At 45.2% G+C, this 24358-nt stretch overlaps 1 protein-coding gene across 1 annotated transcript in view; it reads left to right on the top strand.

Moving 5' to 3' along the window:
- The window catches only part of LOC147728741 (EF-hand calcium-binding domain-containing protein 6-like), a 377333-nt gene that overhangs the window by 204156 nt on the left and 148819 nt on the right, over positions 1–24358 (top strand). The window contains exon 12 of the mRNA XM_086962496.1: positions 16009–16119. Within this exon, the coding sequence (XP_086818622.1) occupies positions 16009–16119 (111 nt within the window). The remainder of the gene's footprint in view (positions 1–16008; positions 16120–24358) is intronic.

The raw sequence follows: 24358 nt of genomic DNA, 5'->3' as shown, positions 1-24358 counted from the left end.
AAGAGCCATGACAAACCAAAATGCGAGCGAAACCCGTCGAGCCAAAGAGCCACAGCTGAGAGAAGGAGATCGTGTAGTGGTCAAAGACAGGCACCCGGGCTGGAGGTTCATGACACCCTATGAGCCAGAAGAGTGGACTGTGGTGAGCATCCAAGGAACTATGGTCACCGCCCAACGTGGCCAGCAATCGGTCACGAGGAACGTGTCTCATTTCAAAAAGATCGATAGTCAAAGTTCGAGTCAAGACACTGAATACCCCGAAGACACTCCAATTCTCACCCTACCTAGCTCCTCAGGTTTGCTGTGTTCTTCACTAAGGAGATCGCCAGGGGATCGGGAAGAAGCTAGCTCTGCGAACGATCGACTCGGTCAAGATGTGCCAACGGGGTCAACACCAAGCACCTCAGCTGACGCCGTGGTCAGTTCCAGCTCGTGGAACCATAAGTAAGGTCTCCGGCCGAACCCGGTGCCTAGCCAAAGACTGTAGGACTTTGTATACACCTCACCTTGAAGTTTGGACTGCCTAAGATTCTTTCACTAAAAGAAAGGAGGGATGTAGAGAGCCATCCGGGCTCTCCCCTACATTGTTGCACTTGCCCATGCATCCAAACACCCCTCAGGGTGGGCTCCACACGAGAGGATAAATAAACGGCCGCAGACTGCTCGGGGTATTCCAGCCAGCACATAACAAACTGTGTGGCGTACCTGTGTTTGAGTGCTGCTGCGGCCTACTTACATGTGGGCCAGCCGCGCTACAGTTGGCATTTTAATTTTGTTGCTTCTGATGAGCTGAAGTGGTTTCATCATCTGTCAGGGCTGGGCTATAGATCGGACGGTGAGGGATTACGCCAGTTGCTGCTTAGCTGACTCGACCTCTCCCAGTGGTCAGATGTGGCATCTGTTGATATGTGTGGGTGAATAGGTCGAGGGCCTAGACTATTCGCTGTTTTTCTGCTCCGCCTGAGCAATACGAATCACATTCGTGAGAGTCTGCCTGAAATGTTCCACTTCCCAGGTGGCGTGTGGCCATTGTAGAATCACCTTTGATGATTTATTTCTCATGACTGCAGGAAGTCTGCAACTTCTTGCCCTTGCAAATTGACGGTCTGGAGTTTCTGAATAATGCCATGGTGGTCATTACTTTTTCCAATGTCAGAATCAAATTGTCAGCCATTCCTTTGTATATACCAGTGATATAGACCGAACGTGTTTTAAAATGAGCGATCATGTTCCAAAATCATTGGTAGAAAAACCTGCATATTCATGTAAAGGTCCCTTTAAAAATTATATACAATTTTCCCCATTTTTGCTGGCCCAGTTTGCCGAAAAATGCTTTGTCAACTACATTATCTGAAATGTGGCACCGTAATACCTAAAGAACATATAGTTAAGTGAAAGTGAGACTTTAAAAAAATGCCTTTATGGTGATTGGTCCCATTCTGACCCTGCTGTGAGGGGAAAGATTCCTCTCACATGAGTGCCAGCGTTGATAATTAAGTTCTGGTGCTGAGCACCAGAAACCACAGGCTCAAATTAAGCACTGCTATGACCCATGTGAAGGCATCCCTCTTGGGATTACATTAATTCCTTTTGCACTTTAGAAAGATATTTAAGGTCTGTCACACATCATGCATCCATCTTGAGGCAGTTTCCCCTAGTAGCTTCAAGGCTCCCAGCTGAATCACCTGCAAGTCTAGCTGCTAGCAGCAGTCAGTGTCTGCACCTCGTTTGATTTCTTCCAGTGACATTGGTAATGGGTGATATCTCTTGATTGACAGCAATAAATACTCTTCTGAGTCTTATCTTCCTGTTTGGATTGGCGGCTTAAGTGTGTCTCGACAAACAATCTTCCCCGTTGTGAGAGCCAGGTGAGCCCACAATTGAGAACAAATATTCCTGCAACTGCAAAATCTAGTTCTCTGTCCTTGGTGGGGGTTTGGATCCCGACACTTATAAGATACATTGGGGTGTATGGTTGCTGCATGATGGGTGACTATAGAGGTTTAGGGGAAAGTGTCACCATCTCCAATGGACTGCAGTTGTTTCCATTTTAATTCTGCTGCTAAGTGAGGACTGAGTTGGTATATGCGACAGGTGCCCGCTCTCTACAGGGCTGTTTTGGGGATAATACTAACCCTAGCCAGTGCTTGAAATGGAAAAATAGAAGTACAGGTACTCTGTAACCGAGTACCTGCTTGTTTCTGAGAAGTGCAGGTACTCTCCAATTAAACATATTACGTCTCTCTTGAGAAGTGCTGGTACTCTCCCTCTCAAAATTAAAAAGTGCTGGTACTCCGTACCGGACAGTACCGGCCCATTTACAGCACTGCCCCTAGCCCAGTGAGACTGCCAGCTTGAAGTGCTTGGCCGGGTCGATGTATGATTGAGTCCTATTTGCAGATAACACATCCCAGGTTCAAGCCATAGATGTCTTTGTAAGTTCTCTCATTGGTCTCATTAAGGAATGGTAAATCTCCCACAACATGTGGCAATTCTCGGTGAGCCGACTTGATGTCTTCCACTTTGATCTGGAGCAACTCCGTCTGTCAAAGAAGCTGATCTCTTGCTTCTGGAATTCACATATTTTTCTGTAGAGGGCGAAACTTGCAGTCATGTGTGGTGTTCTTTCATACCGAGGGCAAAGAGCAAAATTTCATAACTATCAGTGATGACACTTGCTATGCCAGAGAGGTCCTCCTGGATTGTATTCTGTAAGACCTCAGCTGTGCTGAATACCCCAAAATTTAGCCTTTTGTACCGGGTGAGTGGAAAATGTGATGTGCCTCGCTCGATGATGCTTAAGTGCTACCGACTGGATGGAATGGTCAATGCGAAGTCTTACATTTTCGTCTTTTCAGTATCTAATTCTGTGAAATAGTTCTTCACATTGATTGAGTAGGTTGTCTAGCCCCATGGTCTGTGCACAGTATGTGAACTCGATGAGGTGTAGTGTGTCTGCGGTCTCCAGCTTATGAGCATTCCAGTGCTTCCCTGTGTGATGTATACTGTGTCCATGACTCACGTGTGTCTATGTAGAAGTGCTTGGTCATGAATCCCTCCATGAGTAGCAGCAGGTTTGGATGTTTTTATGAGTGGATCTGAGTGCTTAATTTGTAAAGAAATAAGTGCCAGGGCTCTCGTCAGGAGGCCACTGCAGCATGTACCACACATTGCCTTTGCCAGCACTGCCAATCACAGCACCAACACAGCTAGTAACCATTCCCTCTTCCAAGTGTGCCAATTCAGGCTATTTCAGGTCCCCAAAGCTATAAGAATGGCTTGGGCAGCAGGAGACAGTCCTTTTTAATGTTTATTAAATGTATAATTAACTGTTGTTGTGGTCTTGTGTAAATTCCTCAGTCAGTGCCATCTTGTCGTGGGCGCTCACAAGTGTCGGTGTTGACAATTATGTGGCAGTGCAGAGCACCAGAAACCACTGGATCCTCAGTTTGGTGGGGTTCAGAAATGTAGAGTCAAAGGTCATCTTTGACATGACTTTTGTGGACACACCAGTGTTGATTTTTATATTATAACCTGGCATTTCAGTAGGGTGAATGTGTTTATGTATTGCTATTTGATAGTGTGCACTATGTGTATGGCCCATTCCCTTTCCTACTACCTCTGGAGTGTCAGATGGGGGCAGCACCACGACCGTAATAGTGTTTTCCTGCTAGGTTTTGGTTGATGTGAGGATCAGCAGACTTCATCAAAGTGGTTAATTTTTCTGAACGCAGAGCACTTCTGTAGCAGTGCCTACAGGGGCGGTTTGAGAAGTGACATAGAGTTGCCTTGGGTCAGCTGGCGGACTCGGTTATTTGGTTCACCGGCTCTATCTTGACAGGTTTGTGGAGCCCAGTTTCCATATGCAAAGCACTTGCCTTTGCGAGTTCTTTTGAGTGTCCCAATGGCAAAATGTTCGATAATGACTTGCCTGGCTTCTGAAGTATCTGTTCTTTTAACTTTGAATTAGCACACCAGTGGATGCATTGGGCCCTGATCTCCTCCACCTTATCACCCAACCCGCACAAGCTTGCAAGCTTTTGAGCCTGACGTAGAATGTGTCTATCAACTCTTTTGGACCTTGCTGGGCCTGACACAGCAGGAATCTTTTTTAGTAAGGGTCCATCATTGGTGCAAAATATTTATTATGAGCTGTGACCATTGTGGTCCCACTTCGTCCAGGTTGCAGGATAGTTTAAAGATGCCTGTCCCGTCGAGGTGGCGGAATAGGGGTCACTTCCTATAGTCAAATACACCTGAGACAGTGAAATACATATCCAATCTTTCCACCCACAGTTTCCATTTGCAGGCCTGTGCCAATGGGATCCCTGAGGTCACCAATTGGCTGATGAGTGGTATTGATGACATGGCTCTTAGTTTGTGTCCTGTGGCCTGTGCACAGTGAGTGTGAAGAGACAGTCAGGGCAGGAGACTGTGTGGGCTGTGTCGTTGATGGAAACACATATTGTCAGATTTCCTCTTTCCCTCTTTGTTTTATTTGGTTTTAGTTGCCTGAGTGGTGTGTGTGCCGAAGCTGTGATGTCCTCCACGGCTGGAGATGCGACAATGACACCACCTACCGCTGTGCTATTACTTAAAGTGGGATATGATGGCCATCGAGTTGGTCCTTGTGGTGTTGATGGGTAGCGCTGTTGGCAAGCTCTCTGCCTGAGCTCTCTTTATGTTGAGCCGCACCAGTGCCAACAGTACGCGGCTCTGTGCTGACAGAGCTTCAGGCTGTTGATACAAGATGAATTGCTGCTGTGACGTGACCGGTGCCAAGGGCGCAGGGGTCCCTCTGTTGGGCTGATTCCAGAGAACAGGGCTTCCTGCTCATCGCCAATGAGATGTTATATGTCTGGAAGTCCTAAGTGAAGTAAGAGAGAAACAGGTTTAGTATACCCTACTGACCAGGAGACCCAGTGCATAAAGTTTGCAAGCTTTTTATTTTTTTCCTACGTCACACCTGGAATCAAACATTAACTTCATAATGTCAGAATGCCAACCCAATCAAACTACTAAACCTCCCTTCACAAGTGCTGTGGATGCACAACATTAGTGAGACATCGCCTGCAGACTTTAGTTTTAACGCAAATGATAATACTTTGTGCAGCGTTGGATTTCAAGAGCTAAAGTGTTACAATGTGCTAACTAACGCTGACTTGTAATTTATACAAAACACATTATATAACAACCAGGCACTATATAAGAAACCTTTTGAGAACAAGTTAGGCAAATTTAACACAATTCAATCTCAAGAGAATGATCATTTACAACATTTGGAAATAAAAAAAGATCAGCAAGCTTCATAAACTATATATCTGTGTTACCCTCTTTAGGACTAGGAGACAGAGTTACGAATCCATTTAGCAGTAAAAATAAATACTGCATTTGGCTAAACCACTGGTTTTTTTTACTGCTAAAAACGTTTTCACTAAGTACTATGCCCATTTTGCTATTCAGTAAACGCTTAATAAATCGATTTCAAATTTTGAAAGGGACATGTTTAGGGCATCACTTCTAAATTGAAATTCCTTTAAGGAAAATGGGCTGCATTTAAACAAATGTATTTAAAAAGTGTTAAACATGGTATGCTTGGTGTGGGTCCCTACTAACGTTTTGCCTTCAAACCCTCCTGTTTTATTTACTTTCTTTTTGCTGACTTTAGGACTCTGTGCACTTTACCACTTCTAACCAGTGCTAAAGTGCTTGTGCACACTCTCTTTAAAACACAACAGGATTGGCTTATACCCAACTGACGTATTTCAGTTATTTTTAAGTCCCTAGTAAAGTGGCCCTATCTGTGCCCAGGGCCTTCAAATTAAATGCTCCTAATGGGCCTGCAGCACTGCTTGTGCCACCTACTTACGTATCACTTTAAACATGTCTCAGGCCTGCCATTGCAGCCTGTGTTGATAGTTTTAGATTGCCATTTCGACATGACAAAACAAACATTTTGTTGGGCCCAAACCTTGCTTTTTAAGACATATGAGTCACCCCTAAGGTAAGCCCTGAGAGCCCAAAGGGCAAAGTGCAGTGTAATTGAAAAGTTGGACATGCACTTCTTAGTTTCACATGTCCTGGTAGAGAAAAATCTTACATTAATTTTTCACTACTGCAAGGCATACTATCTCACAGGATAACATTGGTGTTACCTTATTACATTTAAAAAGTGATCATTTCCAAATGGGAGCAGTTAAGCAGTTCACGAATTGGTGTCTTTGGAATTGCAAATGAAAAATCCTCTCTCACAGTGAAATCGAATTTTGAATTACAATTTTGAAAATGGAGCTTTTAGAAAGTTGGTATTTTCTTGTCATAGCCATTTACTGTGTGCAGTCTGTCCCTGGGTCACATGACTGGATATGCTGACAGTTGGGCTTTCGGTATTCCTCCTAGACAGCCGCATATAGTTGAGAGATTGGGTGTGCCTGGATGGGCCTTCACAAGCAGGATGGAAGGGTGGAGCTGAGTACAGACGTACTTACACTTGAATAGGCTGTGTTCTGCCGCCACACAATGAGCTGCATAACCACTGTAGTTAGTCTGGAGCCAGGACAGGGAAGGCGGGAAGCCTGTGGACTTCAAAGAGAAACCTCTAGTAGCTTCTCCCACTTCAGAGTAAGGCCCAGGTATAAAATTTGGACTCCACACACTAACTTTCATTACACTTCTGGACCTGTAAATACTGTATACGGACGGACAACCGTGCTGCTGAAAGGACCGCCACTGTGCTGGACTGCGGCTCTGAAGGACTGCTGCCCTGCTGTGCTGACCTACTGCCTGCTGCCCTCTTGCCTGAGTGAGAAGGACTGCAACTGCATGTGTAGAGCCCAGGACCCCAGAGATACTGCAAGGGCTACTTGGGTGGCTTCCTGATAAGACCCTCAGGGACAGAAGGCTCCAACAACCTTAAACCCAGCACCTAGACTCTGCCATCTGAGAGTCCTACCCTGCCAAGTGGTGTCACCACAGGCTTGGACCCTTGGAAGTGGGCCTGAAGGTGCGTTGCCAGCCCATCAGTGGATCCAGCAGAACTGACGCATCGCCTCCTTTTGCGTGGCGCAAATCCAAGCAGAAAAGAGGTATTGCCTCTGCTTCAAGGATTCTCGTAGCCTCAGTACTCAGCATCGACCTTGCAGCCCGCATTGGAACCGCCGCTGTGCAAAGCTTCACCATTGCAAGCCCTCGCATCACAAATCTCTTGCTAGCCTCAACGACGATGCAGGTTCTTGCATCACAGCCTCACAGCTCTCTGGAACTGACGCATCACCTTGACTATGCAAAGCATCCTTGACGCCAGACTTCACATTGCAAGCACTCATTGACGGGATCCTCCGTGCCGACAAAGGCCCTCCTATCACAGCTCTGCAACACCCTGGAACCTATCCATCGCCTCGGCTGTGCGACACATCCTCAGCACAGGACCTCGCAACACTCTGCAACCAAGACTTAAGGTGCTCTTGTTCAATGGCCTACCTGAGTCCCTGGAGCCAACCCGTGCTCCATCACAGTCAGCCTCAACTTGTGACCTTGTCCGGGTCCGGCGCAACCAGTTATCCACAATTGCCGCTTTGTGCAAACTTTGTGGCCATCTTTAAATGGATTAGGGTACACTTGGCTATATGTAAAGGTTGCTGATCATCTGGTGGTAGCTTTAAATGGAATAAACATTCATCAACAGAGAGTCTTTTTTCCCCTACTTAGCAGAGGGGCATTCATATACTGATGGCACAACTAAAACCAGCCAATGCATATACAACGATGCATCAGGACATGACACTCAAGCTATTTTGTTATTTTTCCCATGGGTCATGTTTCCCATGCCATGCTACCAGAAAGCAATTTGCAGCCTCTTGTGAGATGAAAAGATCCCCATTGGTACATTTTACAATGACTTGCAAGTGAATCAAGGTTAAAACTTAAGCATGTACTGGTAATATGTTTTCCAAAGCATTATTCATGCATATAGAATTCAGAGAGAGAAATTGTGAAACGTCTTACATGCTTGCCTACCGAATATTGAATTGAGTGTTCTAATAATCTTTTAAATATTCTTATGTTCTATTTATTCTGTAAATGAGATGAACAGATTGATGGGATGCATTGGGAAGCCAGGAAAGATCAGAGCGTTCAGTGGCTTAGATAGCAGAGCGCAGGTCATCCCTAGGTTCCTGTTTTAAATCTGTGTGGAAGGACTTTACTATCCACAAAATATCATCGCACAGCAATGCAGCTACTGCCATCGAAATGGAGCAGCATGTTCATTCTCTTGCAGTACAGCGACAAAAACCCTCGTTCAGCCCCACTCGCTCACAGGTTTAGTTTCCATCTTTCGTGCCGTGGCACTTTTTCTTTTAACTTTTCTCTTATTTGCTTTCAAATATAAAGGTCTTTCTGCATCAGCGTTGGTTGTGCTTGTGGGCTGCAAGTGGAGTGGACTTTGCAACTCTCTGCACACTTCTAGTCTGCTTAGGGTTCACAATGGCTTGGCCCACGGTAAACGTGCATCGAGTGTGTTGCAACAACAGTATTTAAATACCTAAATGTCTAGACATGTGATTGTCACAGGCAAGCACCGACGGAGTCAGAAATTCAAACAGGAATCACATTTTCAAGGTAGCGCTGTGCTTCTAAGCTCCTCTTCTGAATGGGTGTGCAATCCTCACAGGTGGTTTTGAGGATTTCGAGCGGCAAGTAGCAAATAAGGTCCTTCGATAAGTCATAAAAACAAGCATTTATTTTAATTCCGTTACTACTCATGTAACATACTTAAGTTTCAAATTGTTAACTTAAGATATATATCGCCCTGTAGTACAGCTTTTGCCATTCTCCTGCAGAATGTGGGTTTAAGGCCCTCAGACTTTGTTCTATTCCTTTGATAATTTAGGAAGGATTAACCAGCATGTATAGGAGCACTATTTGTTTTAAAGATACTGATTTTGTTTCCTCTGATAGGCCCACAGATGTTGAAAATGTATTTCCATAAATGTATATGTGTCTACAATTCATTTTACTGACGGCTGCCTTGGGGCGCATCAGATACCTGATGGACAGCAGTGCCTTTGGTATTCACCAGGATCTTTTATTGTCACTCACAACGTTACAGGCCCCCTGCTCTCCAATCTTGAGTGCTACAAACAAATGTTAACTCTTCTGCTGCGTATAACTTTCCTGCAACCTTACTGAAGCTAAAGGGATTGTTTGCCCATGTCAGGTGAACTCCACCTCCAATCACTGTGATTTTCTTATCAGGTTAGGATCGCCCACATCAACAACAAAATAAAACATTGCAGCTCTTATAAAGTTTAAAGTGAATGCTTCATATATTAGTGTGGCATACATTGTGTTTTCATTTTGTGGGCAGCTCCACACAGTTAGTATTAATGTTGCTCTTTATGCCCTGACAACCCTTTATCAAAGACAGAGCAACATATTTAAAGGGCTAGATGTAGGTAATCACAATTTACCGATTCTTAAATACCGAATTTTACCGCTTCGGTATTTAAGAATCGGTAAAAGTGATGTAGGTAATAAATCGGTAAAAGTTACAGATTCAGTAATATTCCTTATTAATGAGGAATCACCTTCCCATTCATTCCTATGGGCCTGGAGGCCCATAGGAATGAATGGGAAGCTATTCACTATTACCGATTCGGTACATACTGAATCGGTAATAGGGGGAGCATATTCATGGGTGGCAGGGTGTCACATTGACACCCTGTTGCACCCCTGAATCGTGTATGTGTGAACATGTGGTGCACATACATGCCCTAAGGGCCACATGGCACTGAGAAAAAATCAAAACAATGCTTTATGTAAGGTATTCAGTATTTACCACCAACCTGTAGTTGGTGGTAAATAACGAATCCTTAAAGCTAACATGCACTCACTTGAGTGCCTCCTACATAGCTTTTAAGGATTCAATATTTTACCGATTCCTTAAAATAAGGAATCAGTAAATTACTGAATCCTTAAAACCTGCCTCCTACATTAGAAAAGGCTAAATACCGGTCGGTTACAGGATAATTACCGATTTTCGGCCGTTACCGACCGGTATTTAGGTACCTACATCTAGCCCTTAATGTTTTGCTGCCAAGGAAACCCAGGCAGCTGTACATTATATAGCTGCCTTCACCAACTCTGTCTTTGCATGGTATAGCCTATTATTACTTTGGTGCCTGTTACCTTAGCCTCATGTGGCAGGTGTCACCCTATTTTCAGTCACATTCTCCTTTAGGACGAATAAAACACTTCCATTGTTTCAATGGGTTGGTCTTTTTTTCACACTTATATCCCCCTCAAAAATAGCTCTTTCGCATTGACATTTATCGGATCGCTCTCTTAAACATCTGACTTCATCCTCATTAAGTAGTCAACAGTTGATAGGTAAGCATTTCAGCCCAGACTGTCCCTTCATTAATTGCTAGGCATACAGATGAATAGGAATCTAGTCACCTCCCGGTCACTGGAGCACCTGGCTTTCATTTTCAAAGAAAATATCTTTTGAGGGCCAGTCTACTTTTAAGTGCTCTGCTGCTTTTGTTGACGAGGGTAAGATCATGTGAGCTTATACCAGGTTTACAGTGGTCGCGAGTGCACCTCGCACAGAGCAGGTAAAACATGTGCACCAGTCATACTAGTTTCCTGGACCGGCTTTAGCGCTGGTCGCACGTGGTGCGACAGTCTATTTTTGGCGCCCGACCATGACCTTCTTCTTCATGAATTCCCTCACTCCCACTCTCCAGCAGTACACCTCTTCTGTACACAGCATCTCTCTGACAAACATTTAATTTTTTTCTAGCCCTACTCACAGTTCACTCACATTCAGTTCCGTGATTTGCATGGTACAGGTTGTTTGCAGCAGGCACATTAACAATCCACGCTATTTTATAATGAGCCAAGACTGCCACAAGACAAAATTCATATCTCTCACCAGTACGGACATTTAATCACCAAGTTATCTTGCCATTTTTATTGTTGCCTGAAAAGTACTGGATGCACAAGAAAGTTCACCTGCTTTTAAACCAAAAGTTATTTTTAGGCATAGCGCCCCCCACCAAAATCAGAGCCAGGTGCAGCTGTACCAGCGGTGTAACACAGGCTCCCGCAGCCACCGTGGTGCGGGGGAGGGGGTGGCAAGTTTCAGGGGGCACCCTCGGCACAGCACTCTGCCTGGAGAACTCCTTACTGAGTCCGGAGAGGGCCCCTCCATGTACCTTGCAGTGGGGACCTCTCAAGTTTCGTTTTCCAGTCAACTGCACCGGTCGCTCCACCCTAAACCTGGCCCTGCTAGTTTCCCACGAAGAACAAGCATAGCCAGGCCAGCAGCACTGCAAACGTCTTTCTCACAGAGATAAGCCATATCATGGAAAGCTGCCCTGCAAACGGTGCTCACACACAGAAAGCAGCAGCAACATTGTATTTGGAGGCATATTTGAAAGGCTTGTGTCGCCTCTCAATTCGTCAAAGACACCAGTACATTTAAGAGCTATTATTATCTGCTGAAAGAGTAAATGCTTTGATATCACTGCTTTCTGTTAAAGGAAAGTGACCCAGGTGCTGAGAAATATCTGGCCTCATGTTCACTTACAGAGAGAGTCGGGGTACCAGTGACTAGGGAGTACAGTTTGTGGTGACTTTCCACTTACCCTGGCTCGGTAGAACATTTTATGTATTGTTTTACTGCAAGTTTTAAATGGGGGAATCATGTGCATTGTTGCTATCAGAAGCCTTAGCCTGTAGGATTGCTTTAACCTGTCTATATGCATTCAAGCTCTCACTCACTCTTTCATCTAGCCTCTCATCCATTATTCACTCCTTATTCATTCATGCATGCACTCATCTAGTCTGCTATGCAGCCACTTATTCATTCATCCATCAGTGCACTTCCTCATCCCTACAAATGTTGTCTCACTCCCATATTCACCTAATCATCCGCCACAGACACAAATTCTCCAATCAATGAACATGTACTTTGACTTTTAAAAACTGCCAGGCCCATTGACTTTGGCAGTGCCTGTTTTCTCAGTGTCCTCACCAATATGTTACTCCACTGGAGTTACAGCAAATTTTTGTGTCACCAGCAGAGAACACGACTCTTCTATGCAGTGTGTGCCCCAAAGTGAACCGCCACCCATGATCGAGTGGATTGTGAGATGGCTGGCAGTGGGTGGGAGCTGATTCTGGGGTCAGAAGCACAGGCCTTTGCACCTTCATCCCTGGTAGGGAAGCAGCCTACTTGTCCCCACTGTGAATCCTCCCCTTATCCTCATAAATGGAGTACTTACCCCTCTACATAAGTACTGTGCACATGTTTGAGAGAGTGTGTGTGTTTCTCTGTTAGTGCCTCTGTGTGTGTTTGTATAATGCTGTCATGTGTTGTATGGATGTGCAATGTGAAATGGCTGCTTTGGGGTACTTTGTGAAGGTTGCATAAAATGGTGACTCTCTTTAGTCCGTCTTTGTCCCTCTTTTGTGCGTGACAACCTTCAAGTGGCTGTGCCTGCGGCTGTGCCCTAAAGGCCCCATTGATAACTGGTGCACTGCGGAAATGTGCAATCCCATTCTACCAGTTAAAACGCTTGCCCTGCAACAGAACCTGAACCCTTTATGTCATGCCTGTAATTTCATAGTACCCAAGTGCCCTGGGCTAGAAGAGTTTGGCATCTCACAACCCAACACATATAGCTGGACCTTTGGTGCCAGTCGCTTCTATACTTGCTGATGCCTAGAAGAAAACCTTTCACGATACCCTCACAACAAACCAGAATTACTCTGGCTAGAGACGGTCGAGGATAGGTAATATATGGAAATCCTAGTTTCCTCCTCTGTTTCCATCTCCCTTTAAAGTTGTTGCTGAACTTTGCAGTATAGACCCTCTGTAGAAACTATGCTCCCAAAAAAAAGAATAAATTTGCCTTAGAACTAGCCCTGGGTGAAATTTAAATTATGCTGGTGTAATTGTGAATTTCCCAAAACTGTGCCATTACATCATGTCACGTAAATAGGCCACGATTCACTGCAAAATTATAGTGCAGGGCCTCAGGAACAATCTGAACATCCAGAGTGGCTGCTGACAGCCAACGCATTTCGTCCATAACTATAGACTTCTTCAGGACACATTTGGTCCAATGATCACAAACTTCCAATTATGGCTATCCTTCAATCCCCACTCTCAGCAGTATAGAATATGGGATACTGGCAATTTGAGCTAATCCACCCTTATTTGGTACCCAATTCTAATGTATTGTTTTGTCCAATCCTCCATAAAGGATCTATCACTCAACATCTGTGGACCACCATGCAAAGTTTACTACATGAGTGGTATGGTCAAAATGCCCCGAGATGACACTCTGATTGGTGTCGAATGCTGCATGAAGGGGTTCCCTTCACCTCCCATGAAGCAAAACATTAGAATTGAGTACCAAATACGGGGTAGATTTGCTCAAATCACCCGTATGCCATATTCTATACTACTGTGAGCGGGGATTGAAGGATAAACCATCTTTGGAAGGGTGTGATCATTGGAACTAATGTGCCCTGAAGAAGTCCATTGTTATGGACGAAACATATTGGCTGTCTTCGCTGTAACATTTGATACGCTTAAGAAAGAAAAATAAAACGAAGAATTAACAATGCTTTGAACTTGAAATTGGGACTTTCTTCATGTTAAAATTGATTGTGATGCACTTCTAGTTTAGATACTATGGGGCACATTAGGAAAGTCCGCCCGCCATCCCGTCGTACAGAGGGACCGCCCGCCATAAGGGCGGGGGTCCCGTGGCTGCCATTAGGATGCGCCCGCCACAGTGACGGGCGCATCCTGCATCCCTAACATTGTGGCGGGCGGTGCACTCACCACCGCCCGCCACAATGTTAGGGAGGCATGTTGTGCACTTCCATGCTGTGCATGGAAGTGCAAGGGGGTACCATGGGTACCCCCCATATGCACCCCCACCCCCGGAGTCCTTGGGGACCCACAATGGGTCCCCCTAGCAGACTCTGAATGACTTTCTGTGGCGGCAACGAAAGGCATTCCTAAATGCACATTGTAATTTCAGACACCGCCACCATATTGCAGCCTTTTCGGCCCGGGTCACAAGTCCACCGGGGCGGAAATGCAGCGGACGGTCTTTCCGTCCGCGGCGGACCCCCCAGCCATAATAATATGGATTAGGGTCTTTTCTACACGGATGGCGGATTGCCCCCGCCGGGCCGACGGTGACCTCTGCCGGCCCGGCGGGGGCAATCGCCCGCCATCCTAATGGGCCCCTATATGTCTTTGACCTAAAGGATGCATCTTGGCAGCAGGTGCCTGTAGTGAGTGCACACAGATAGAAACTGAATTGTGGAAACCTACTTACACTGGACCACATTAAAGGTGCGGTTCCGTATGGTCCGCTGCCTTGTTTCTTTGGTGTACTATTCCATGGTGGCTGATTTTCGAAGAAATTGTGATTTTTGTGCTAGTTTTTTTGCGTGTAATGTGTACGTGTGTCAAAAATGGACGCAAGGATGCATTTCGCTCTAGAGTAAAGCACTAATTGACAGATTTACTTTTAGGGTAATTACACGTAATTTTGCGGAATTTTCCTGAAATTTCTCGTATTTACGCGAAAGCATATTATATTAATTTCACACACCACTACTTGGGGCTGGAATTTCTGTGGAATCAACTTAGACCAAGGAGCTGCAAAAATGAAGGAAATGGATACCTGAACTTTATTCGTGAAATCTTTCTCTAGGTGTCAAGCCTCTGAAAGCACATATATTGCTTTTCTGTATTGCTAAGACTCCTGTCCTCAGGTGTGCGGCCTTTTGTAGCCTGTTTGGCAAGACGTGAGTCCAAGTTCCGGGGGGAGGAGGCCCCACCTCCAAAGCACTCCATGACAATGGTTATGAACAGGGTTGCAGTGTCAGTAGCAGAGACGAGAGTACACAGGTATATGTAGTCTAGAAGAGACGAGGGTCCATCATGGAGAATTTAACACACGGTAGTGACAAATGAAGGATGGGGCGGGAGAAATATCAGAGTGCAAGTGTGAGTTCTGAAGAAGCGGGCCATGAAATAAGATTCATCAAGAACATCAGAACGAAGTTCTTCCTCAGATAAGGGTTAGGGATGATTGGCACCACCTGCCAAGAGAGTGGCTGGGGCAAAGTCAGTAACAGAATGTAAACAGTCCCGAGCAAGACACAGGATCAAAGCACTAGAGAAAAGGCAGATCTGCTCATAGCATGGAGACTGTGCTATTGCATGAGGAAGGACAGACTAGAAGGACCCTAAAGTCCTTTTATAAGAAAGCTGCATGAGACAAATGTTCCATGTACCATCCGTAAAATGCATATCCCCACCCCACCACCACGCAGGCCTCACAGAAGTCAACTGCTTCGTATGCATGGGGAGATAAAAACTGAATGCTGCCTCGCTCGTTAGTATTTCTAAAGTCATTCTGATTTATGTCAGCATTTGCAGGATTATGTTATTGTTGGGCTTGACAGATGAACCACTCAGTACAACTGATGAATAAACACCGCCTTGTATTCAAATACTCGTATGCTAAATGTCCTCTGAGATTCTATGCAGGAGAATTAAGACAGATTTTAGGGGGGGCCTTGGAAGGCAACGTTTTTCTACGTTTCTTTTCACGTTCGACGGCCTTGTTGAAATACCCCTGGGAGTTAACTTGTTTAAGCGCTACAGTGTTTTTAGTGTAATGAATAACTTTTGATTGAGGGACAATCGCTGGCGGGCCCCAGTGCCGGCATCTCGGTTTCTGTGACCCACCCTCGCACAGGGCCGCGATTCTGTGCTAGAATGTCTTTCTTTGGGAAACCCGCAGCCATCCAAACCCTGATTAACCTCTGATATTCACCAGGCGCTCTTGATCTACAGGAGCACGGCGGCGACAAAGAGTTAATGGCAGCCATATGCCTGGGGCATTGTGGGTACCGCTGACCCGAACGTGAACTCTGTGATTGACGGCTGCGGCCTGTTTGTTTCAGGTTTGGCTTGGAGATTACCGAGGAAGAGTTTGAGCTGCTGCTTGACAGGATCCCGCTTGATGAAGATGGAAATGTCAGATACCCTCAGTTCATGGCCATGTTCGACTCCCGGTAGGCAGTTTTGTTCTTTTCATTTGCACTAAGTGTAACATGTCGTTTTAAAGTGTAATTAAGATGTATAGATGTATCTATGTATGTGCACCTGTTGAAGAAGATGAAAAATATCCTTGTATTCCATGTGCGGTCCAGGCCTCACTCTGGCGACAATATTGGACCGATTAAAACCTGGTGGGCAATGAAAATCCGACAATTTCTGGAATACATTTTAAGGATGGAGTGAATTCCACTTGCTGAATTTCCTGTATCATAAAACACCCGTCATAGAGGAAATTCAGCAGGTGAATTTGTCTTCATATTTAGAGTTTTCTTTAAAAAAGTAAAAACATGTCAGTTACCAACAAACTTTAAATCTGGCTCGATAGTTAGGCACACAATCATAAACAATAATGAATCCTAGGGGAATGAGGGTGCAAAAGGATATCTTGGGGTTTAAAAGGCCGCTACTAGAAGGCCTTGAAGCTTGCTTATGCCTCCAGTTAAGGTTGTTTACTAGCAGTACTCGCACCTCGGGCCTACATGCAGGAGCATCAGAATATGATAGTGCACAGAAGACACCCTGACACAGTCAGTACACAAAAGGCACGCTGATGCATGACACTGCATATAGGGGCACATTACACAGAGGGACACACCAAGCACAACTCCAACTCACACAAATGGACTTTACAAGTTTGTAGGGAACTGAAAATCCTTAAATTGCTGGAGGAAATAGGGGCGTAGCTTCCCTTGGTGCAACAGGTGCAGTGCACCGCGGCCCAGAGGCCCGAGAGGCCCACTGAACCTTCATCATTGCTGTATTTTATAATACAAACAGCAGCCAGAGGGTTCAGGTCCATACTTGCACTTGGGCCCAGGGCACACTGGCTACGGTACTGGAAGGACATGATAAATATGAAATATAATTCACCGACTGAACCGACTCCACCATCGAGATACTATTGTGGAGCAAATTCAGACAGGGGGTTTTACTCCGCTTTTAGAGTTTCTTCCAGAAATTGGAGGATTTTCAGTTCCTTCCACAATCCAAATGAGTCTATAATTCTGCACAAAACATAGGCTACGCAGGAATGTGGGTATTTTCCAAGTATAATGAGTTGTACTCTATAAATTGTATTTTGTAATATGCTATAGTATATCAGAAGACTTGCAGGATTCAAAGACTTTGTAAATACTTGAATTTAGCACATATTTTGTTTTTTTTGTGCAGCCAAATATTATAATATTCGTTTAGAAAAACACATTCAATTCCTCCCTGGCGAGGAACATGGCGGCCGTGTGCTAGATGGCCGTGGGCGCCATTAGGGTAAATAGTTTCGGAACCGTGCCAGGAGAGCAGCCATGACAACAACGCGAAAACAAAGTACAGGAAGAATGCTGGAGGTTCGGTCCTCTCCATAGGTGGCAGGAGGGAGGACAGCACAGAGCCGGCCACTGCACTGCAGGACCTCGGGGTTGCAGTGCAAGGAGGTGGATGTGGAGCTCCGACGTTGCAGGGAAGCTGACGCCAGGGCTGGGGGCAGAGCTTCTCGAGGCAGCAGATGGAGACCGAACAGCCCCTGTGGGAGCTCTGAAGCAGAGAGAGCCGGGCGAGAGAGTGAGCTACTCAAGGGATGTGAGGTTAGGAGGTTCCACCCCTCGCATATGGAGAAAGGTATCGCTAAGGAAGGGGAGGTTGGAGATAAACACTCCAGGTACACCTTGAGAACCAGGAACATTGGTAGAGGTAAGGCGGGCTTCCTACCTATTTTTTCAACGTCAGACCCCCTTTCAGGCACAGTGCAGGAAGTAAAAAACACTGCTAAGGGTAGGCAAGGTCGGCAAAGTGGAGCGAGCCTCCAAAGTAGGAGAGCAGGCAAATCTCCATCAAAAATAGCGGGAATAAAAATAAAAAACCAACTAACATACCCATAAAAATTACACCTTTGCTTAAATCATTCTTTTGCGTTTTACCAAGTATGCAGAAGGGCAGCTCGGGGGGGGGGGGGGGGCAGCTCTTAAATACGTAGGAGCAGAGGCTTTCAGTATGGGCCCTAATTGTGATGAAAGTAGTGCAAGCGCAGGCAGTTCAAGTAGCTCAAATAGATCCCCACAACAAGACAAAATCAACCCTAATTTTGCAGTAGTTTAAGAAGAATTAGTTACAATCCCCACTAGCAACAGGTTTGAAGCGTTGGCCCTGACGGATACACCAGGAGAGTCTGAAGAGTTCGAAAATAGCCATTCAGAGAAATTCTTAGGACTCACTGGCAAGTATTCTATTAGAGCTGAAAAATGAAATCAAGAATCGTTTTGAAGTTTCAGAAGCAAATCAGGTCGGCATACAAGCCTCCTGCTCGGAGCTAACACATAAACTAGATGAGCTCACCTTCCTCACTAAGATGCTGGAAGAAGACATGGAAGCAGTAAGACAAGGCGTGACAAAAAATGCCTATGATATTACTAAGTTAGCTAAGCGAAATCAAAGCTTAAGGGAAGATCTCGAGACACTAGAAAATCATTCCCGAAGGAATAATTTAAGATTTTTTTACATCCAAGAAGCTGAGGAGGGAGTAGATATGAAGGCCTTCATAATTAAGTTACTTCGGAACACGATTTTGAAGGATAAGGAAGATATAAACCTTGAGCAGGAAATCCAAAGAGAACATAGAGAGCCCTTCCGTCGCAACCCCCAAAGAGTTAAACCCAGGAAGATCCTGGTGAATTTCCTTTCTTATACTATCAAAGAAAAAATCCTTAGCGAAGTCTTTAAAAAATGGTCTGTACTCAGTTAATGGCTACTCGTTAGTAATCGGGTCAGATATATGTAAATCCACAGAACAGAGTCAATGGGAGCTAGGAAACAAGATGGAGGAGCTACAGAAGCTTTAAGCCAAGGTCCAACTAAAATTCCCCGCAATGCTACGCATAATGTGGGACAACCAAATGCACAACTAACTTTCAGTAGAGGACGTAGAGTCACTAACCGATACAATAAAAAAAGAAGCAAGATATGGCAAATGAGGATAAAAAAAAAAAAGATATTGCTAAGTGATAAGCAGATGACCAACGTAATTTGGTGCCTATTAAACGCAATAGTATGAACTCTCCTTATTTTAGTACTAAATGAAGTTCCATCAAATGGTGTAGGCATTTTTATGCTTAAAAAGAAAGGGAGGGTTCCCCAGGGCAGGATCAATGGGGTGGGGTGCTGGTGGGGGGGAAGGGACACAGGTTGGCAGCACTAGGTTAAAAAAACTAATAAAGTCCTCATTATCACTCAGTTAGGAGAGCTTTATTGAGCCAGCGATGAAGCAGGAGGTGGAAATTAGAGAGGAAGTATGATGGCCAACATTGATATACTCACATGGAGTATGATTGGCCTTAGGTCAAGATCTAGACAGATGGTAGTGCTGAGGTATTTGGAAAAAAATTAGGCCCACATCATGGTGCTACAGGTGACACATTTGTTAGCAAGCAAGAGTAAGGAATTGTTCAGCAGGTGTGGCTGGGTTCAGAATTCTTTAGTCTCCGATCAAGCACAATGCTGCAATTGTGTCACAATTTTAATTAGAAGGGGCAGAGGGATTGAGCCTAAGTTCTCAAGTATGAATAGTTCCAGCAGATGGGTCTTAGCAGGTATGAAATGGGCAGATTGCGAATTTATATATGTTGGTTTCTGTGGCCCCAATGAGGATGATCCACAGCACATTATAGTGTTGTAACTAAGATTAGTTGATATATCAGCCCCAGTCATTGGTGGTGGGAAATTTTAATACCCTGTTAGATCCCATACTGGATAGATCAACACAAAGAGATAGTTCCACGGTGCCTAAAACGAGACATGCCCTGAAAAGCTTGATGCAGGCTCTTGGGTTAGTGGACGCTTGGAGGCATCTGAGAGAGAAGGCGATAGGCTATACCTACCACAGCAAAAAATATCACCACTTTTCTAGATTGGACTATTTTTTAGTTGAAAGATGCTTAGCGCCCAATATAAAAAAGATTATACACCATCTAGCTCACATTTCGTATCACTAAGCTGTCACTATACCACTTCAGGCCCCAGGAACTAAGCCCAATAGTAGGTGGAAAATAAAACGTGCTCTTCTCTTAGATGAGGAGGTGGTGTTCGCCTTAAAAAAGGCCACATCAGAATACTTTTCGATCAATAAAGACACTGCCTCCCCCGAAATAGTGTGGGATGCTTTTAAACCATATACACAAGAGGTTTTAAAAAATCTCGGACGTGCTAATGGGAGAGAAGAGAGGGCTGAATTAGTAGGTATGGAAAGAGAAGTGAGTAACTTTGAGGCAGCCTTACACTCCGTAAGTGAGGGGAAAGAAAGAGAGGGGGTGGTAAGAAGACTAGAAGAGGCCCAATTAAATAATAAGATCAAATTGTAGTCAAAGTGTAAGGCAAGGTGGCAGGCAGCGAATGTGAGGGAATTTGATTATGGGGAGAAAGCAGGGGCGATATTGGCTTGGAAGGCCAGGGTCGAAAGAACCAGGAATTTGATTAATGAGCTGACGGGACCTTCAGGGGAGGTGTTTAACAACTGGGTAGGAATGCAGAATCATGTAGCCACACTCTTCTCTCAGCTCTATGGTGAAGCCACTATTACCGAACTCCGACGGCTTAAAGACTGGTTGAGGGCAATTGTTCTCCCTGTATTGACTAGCGAAGAGGAAGCTCCAATCACCCAGGAAGAGATCAGGGGGGCAATTTAGAGAACTAAGAATGTGAAGGCCGCTGGCTGGCTGCCTTAGAAGTCTATACATTATTAATAGAGGAAGCCCTCCCAGGTTGGGAAAACCTGTTTAATATGGTCTATATGGGGAAGACGCGGGCTCCGGAATCATGGAGAGAAGCCTCCATAGTATTGATCCTAAAACCAGCCAAAGACCCCGAGAGAGCAGCGTCATACCGACCGATTTCCATGCTGAAGGTGGACTGTAAGGTCTTTGTGCGCATTCTGGCAGGGAGGCTGGCTAAATTGGCTCCCCAACTTATCCACCCTGATCAAAAAGGATTTATTCCCAGGAGGCAGATCCATGAACTGACCCAGCAATTAATTGGTAGCATAAATCTGGCTACATCAAGGTCGGTGCCCCTGGCAGTAGTTACATTGGATGCAGCCAAGGCTTTCGATCATGTTTGTTGGGTCTACTTATGGGAAGTGTTGGAGGATATATGGTTTGGCCCATGCTTTATTTAAACACTAAGGGCCATATGTATCATCAACCTGATTTGCGATTCCGAAATAGTGATTTTTTAGAAATCGCTATTTCAGAATCGCAAATTGGGATGTATGTACAAATTTGCACTTTTTGCGAATTCTTAGTATTCCTTAATTGTGATTCGCATTCTATGGTCCAGGAGGCCCATAGGAATGAATGGGAAGTTATTCTCAATTTGCGATTCGCAATTTGAGAATCGCAAATTGAGAATAATTTCAAGGGTGCAGGAGTGTCCAAAGGACGCCCTGTTGCACCCCTGAAATAAGCATGGGTGCACATGTGGCGCACATACATGCCCTTGAAAAATGCAAAAATGTGCATTTTTCAAGGAATTCGTAACTTACCACCACCTTGAAGTTGGTGGTAATGTGCGATTCCTTAAGGACAATTTGCATTTTTTTTTGCTTCATACATTGCATTTAAGGAATCGCAAAATTTGCGATTCCTTAAATCCAATTGAAAAATAAGGAATCGCAAATTTTGCGATTCCTTGTTTTGCACCAGATTTTCCTTAATACATACCATTTAGCAAATTTGCATTCACAAATGCCGAAATTCGAAATTTTGGCGTTTGCGAATGCGAGTTTGCTTGATACATATGGCCCTAAAAGCTTTATATGATTGTACAATAGATAGGATTCTTCGTAATGGCTCTCTCACTAAAAGTTTCCCGATTTTTAAGGAACACAGCAGGGTTGCCCCATTTCACCATTATTGTTCGATATTTATATCGAACCATTCGGCCAGATGTTGCGTCGGGATGATTAGGTAATTGTTTTCAGTTAAGGTACATATAAAAAGAAAATCGCATTATATGCAGATGATCTTGTAATCTTTACAGCAGATCCAGTTCTAACTATTCCCAGGGTGGAAGTCCTAGTTAAAGAGTTCAGGGCACTATTCGGTAAACAACGTTAAAACCGGGAAGTTCGCGCTATATAAAACTTTATAAATAAATAAATGAATCAATAACTATTGTGTTGGAATGTCTCAGACTGGAAGGGAAAATATTCCGAAAGAGATTAGATTTCTTGGAATCAGTATCATCAACTCATTAGAGGGAATTCCCCAGCTTAGTCTAGAGAGGATAGCTAAAGATATCGACAAATCACTCGCCAGGTGGAAGAATCCCCCCATGTCACTGTACAGGTGAGTGAATTTAATCAAAATGGTGATATTGCCTAAATTGACATATCTTTTCAATTGCATCCCTCTGATGTTTCCTAAAGATATGATTGATACGCTACTGGGGAAATGAGTTAGTTTTGTGGGGGCAGCTGAGGGAGCTAGGCTCGCCTGGAAGAAATTGAGGCGCAAGTTGGAGAAAGGCGGGTTGGCTCTCCTTGATTTAAGACTATTTTGTATGGCCTTCCAGTTCAAAAACTGTAGAATTCTTTTAGGCAAACCAGGGACTTTGGTATGGGGTGGCTTGTTGGAGGAAATGGTAAAGGAGTGGGGCTCTAAAGGTTTTCTCTACAAGTTTGGGGCAAGGAAATTCTTTAAAAAAGTTAGATTGAAGACGTTGAAGGCAGCACTTACTCTTTGGTTCGGGGTAGGGAAGACACTTGGAATGGGCTATTTTTCAGATTTCTCACCAATCTGGGATCCACCAGGTACTCCAGAGTGCCTTCAAGATCGGTTAAGTATCCCACTAAGGAGGGTGGGAATTGGAAGGAGGGGGGATCTCCTGACGAGGGTGTGGTGCCATGGGAAATCCTGGAGGCAAAAATGGGCGATTCTCTCTTAAGATTTAAATACCTGCAGTTACTATCTTGGGTTGAGGCAAATAGACGGGAGATTGGTGGAGCGTGGAAATTTGTATTAAAACTGCAGAATGAGGTCCCTAGAAGAAAGGAAGTCGCCGATTGGTATTGGAATTTGGTGCTCTCTGAAGATAAGAAGCTAAAACCCCAACGTGAGATCTGGGAAGTAGTAATTCAAATGACGGCGACGTAGAAAACTTGGCAACTTTCATTAAAACTACTTTATAAGGTGGTTAAACCAGCTAACCTGAAAAGGAACCACTTCTTCACTATTAACAGGCTTTACTGGACCCCTCAGAAACTTGCAAAGTTTGTATTCACTCCAATTCTAAGATGTTATAGATGTGGTATGCTAAGCGCAGACGATCTTTTGAATGCCCAAAATTACAGGTGTATTTGCCTACTGTCGAGAAAGTAATCAATGATATTTTTTAGGTCATTATAAAAATGAGTTTAACGTTGATACTGATGGGGCTGGAAGATCAGCCTACTCAGCCCCTCTCAGCAAATAGGCGGGATCTTCTTTTTTATATGATGCTCCTTGCCAGGGGGGGCGTGGCTTGCGCGCCAAGGGAAATGGCGGCGTGAGCCCGGAGCTCCGTGCCTCTTCCCCACGAAAATCCTGTGAAACGGGGCCGGAGAGCCCGTGTGTGCCCCGGCGCCAACTGAGGGCTTGTTGGTGACTAGCTGGGCAGGTTTTGGGCTGCTGGCGGCATTGCGGAGCTGAGAACGGCCGCCGATAGCAGCGGCCGCCGGAGCGGAGGAAAAGGAAGCGGCGCGCAAGATGGCTGCCGCGGCGGAGCCTTGAAAGATCGAGGGCTCAGCAGCGGACCACACTGCCAGAGAACGAGGAAGGGGCGCGATCGCCAGCTCGGACATCACCGGCGGCGATACCCCCCACAGAGAGAAACGCTCCTTCACCCCCGGCTGCGGTGCGCGGCGGCCGGAACAGCTAGAAGAGAAAACCGCCCGGGTGCGACACTGCAGGCGGAGCTAGCTGGCAACCTCCATAGCCGAGAGAGCGAGCGAACGAACGGAGATCCAGCCCTGGGCCCCGGACATGCCGGCAGGTGAGAGGGGGCCGCTCTGAGTGGTGGTCCACGGGGGAAGGAACACAGCGCGATGCATCTCGGGCCCCCCCCCCCCTCGCCCCACCGCGGAGGATTGCGATGTGTGTGGGGACACGGCGGTGGAGCCCATAGACCAGCGGAGGGACCGCGGCGGCTCCAGGCTCCCTGAGGTGTGATAGG

Source organism: Lissotriton vulgaris, chromosome 3_1 (assembly GCF_964263255.1).
Source record: "Lissotriton vulgaris chromosome 3_1, aLisVul1.2, whole genome shotgun sequence".
Lineage (NCBI taxonomy): Eukaryota > Metazoa > Chordata > Amphibia > Caudata > Salamandridae > Lissotriton > Lissotriton vulgaris.
The sequence above is the reverse complement of the archived record's forward strand: the minus strand, read 5'-3'. Positions and strand labels throughout refer to the sequence as shown.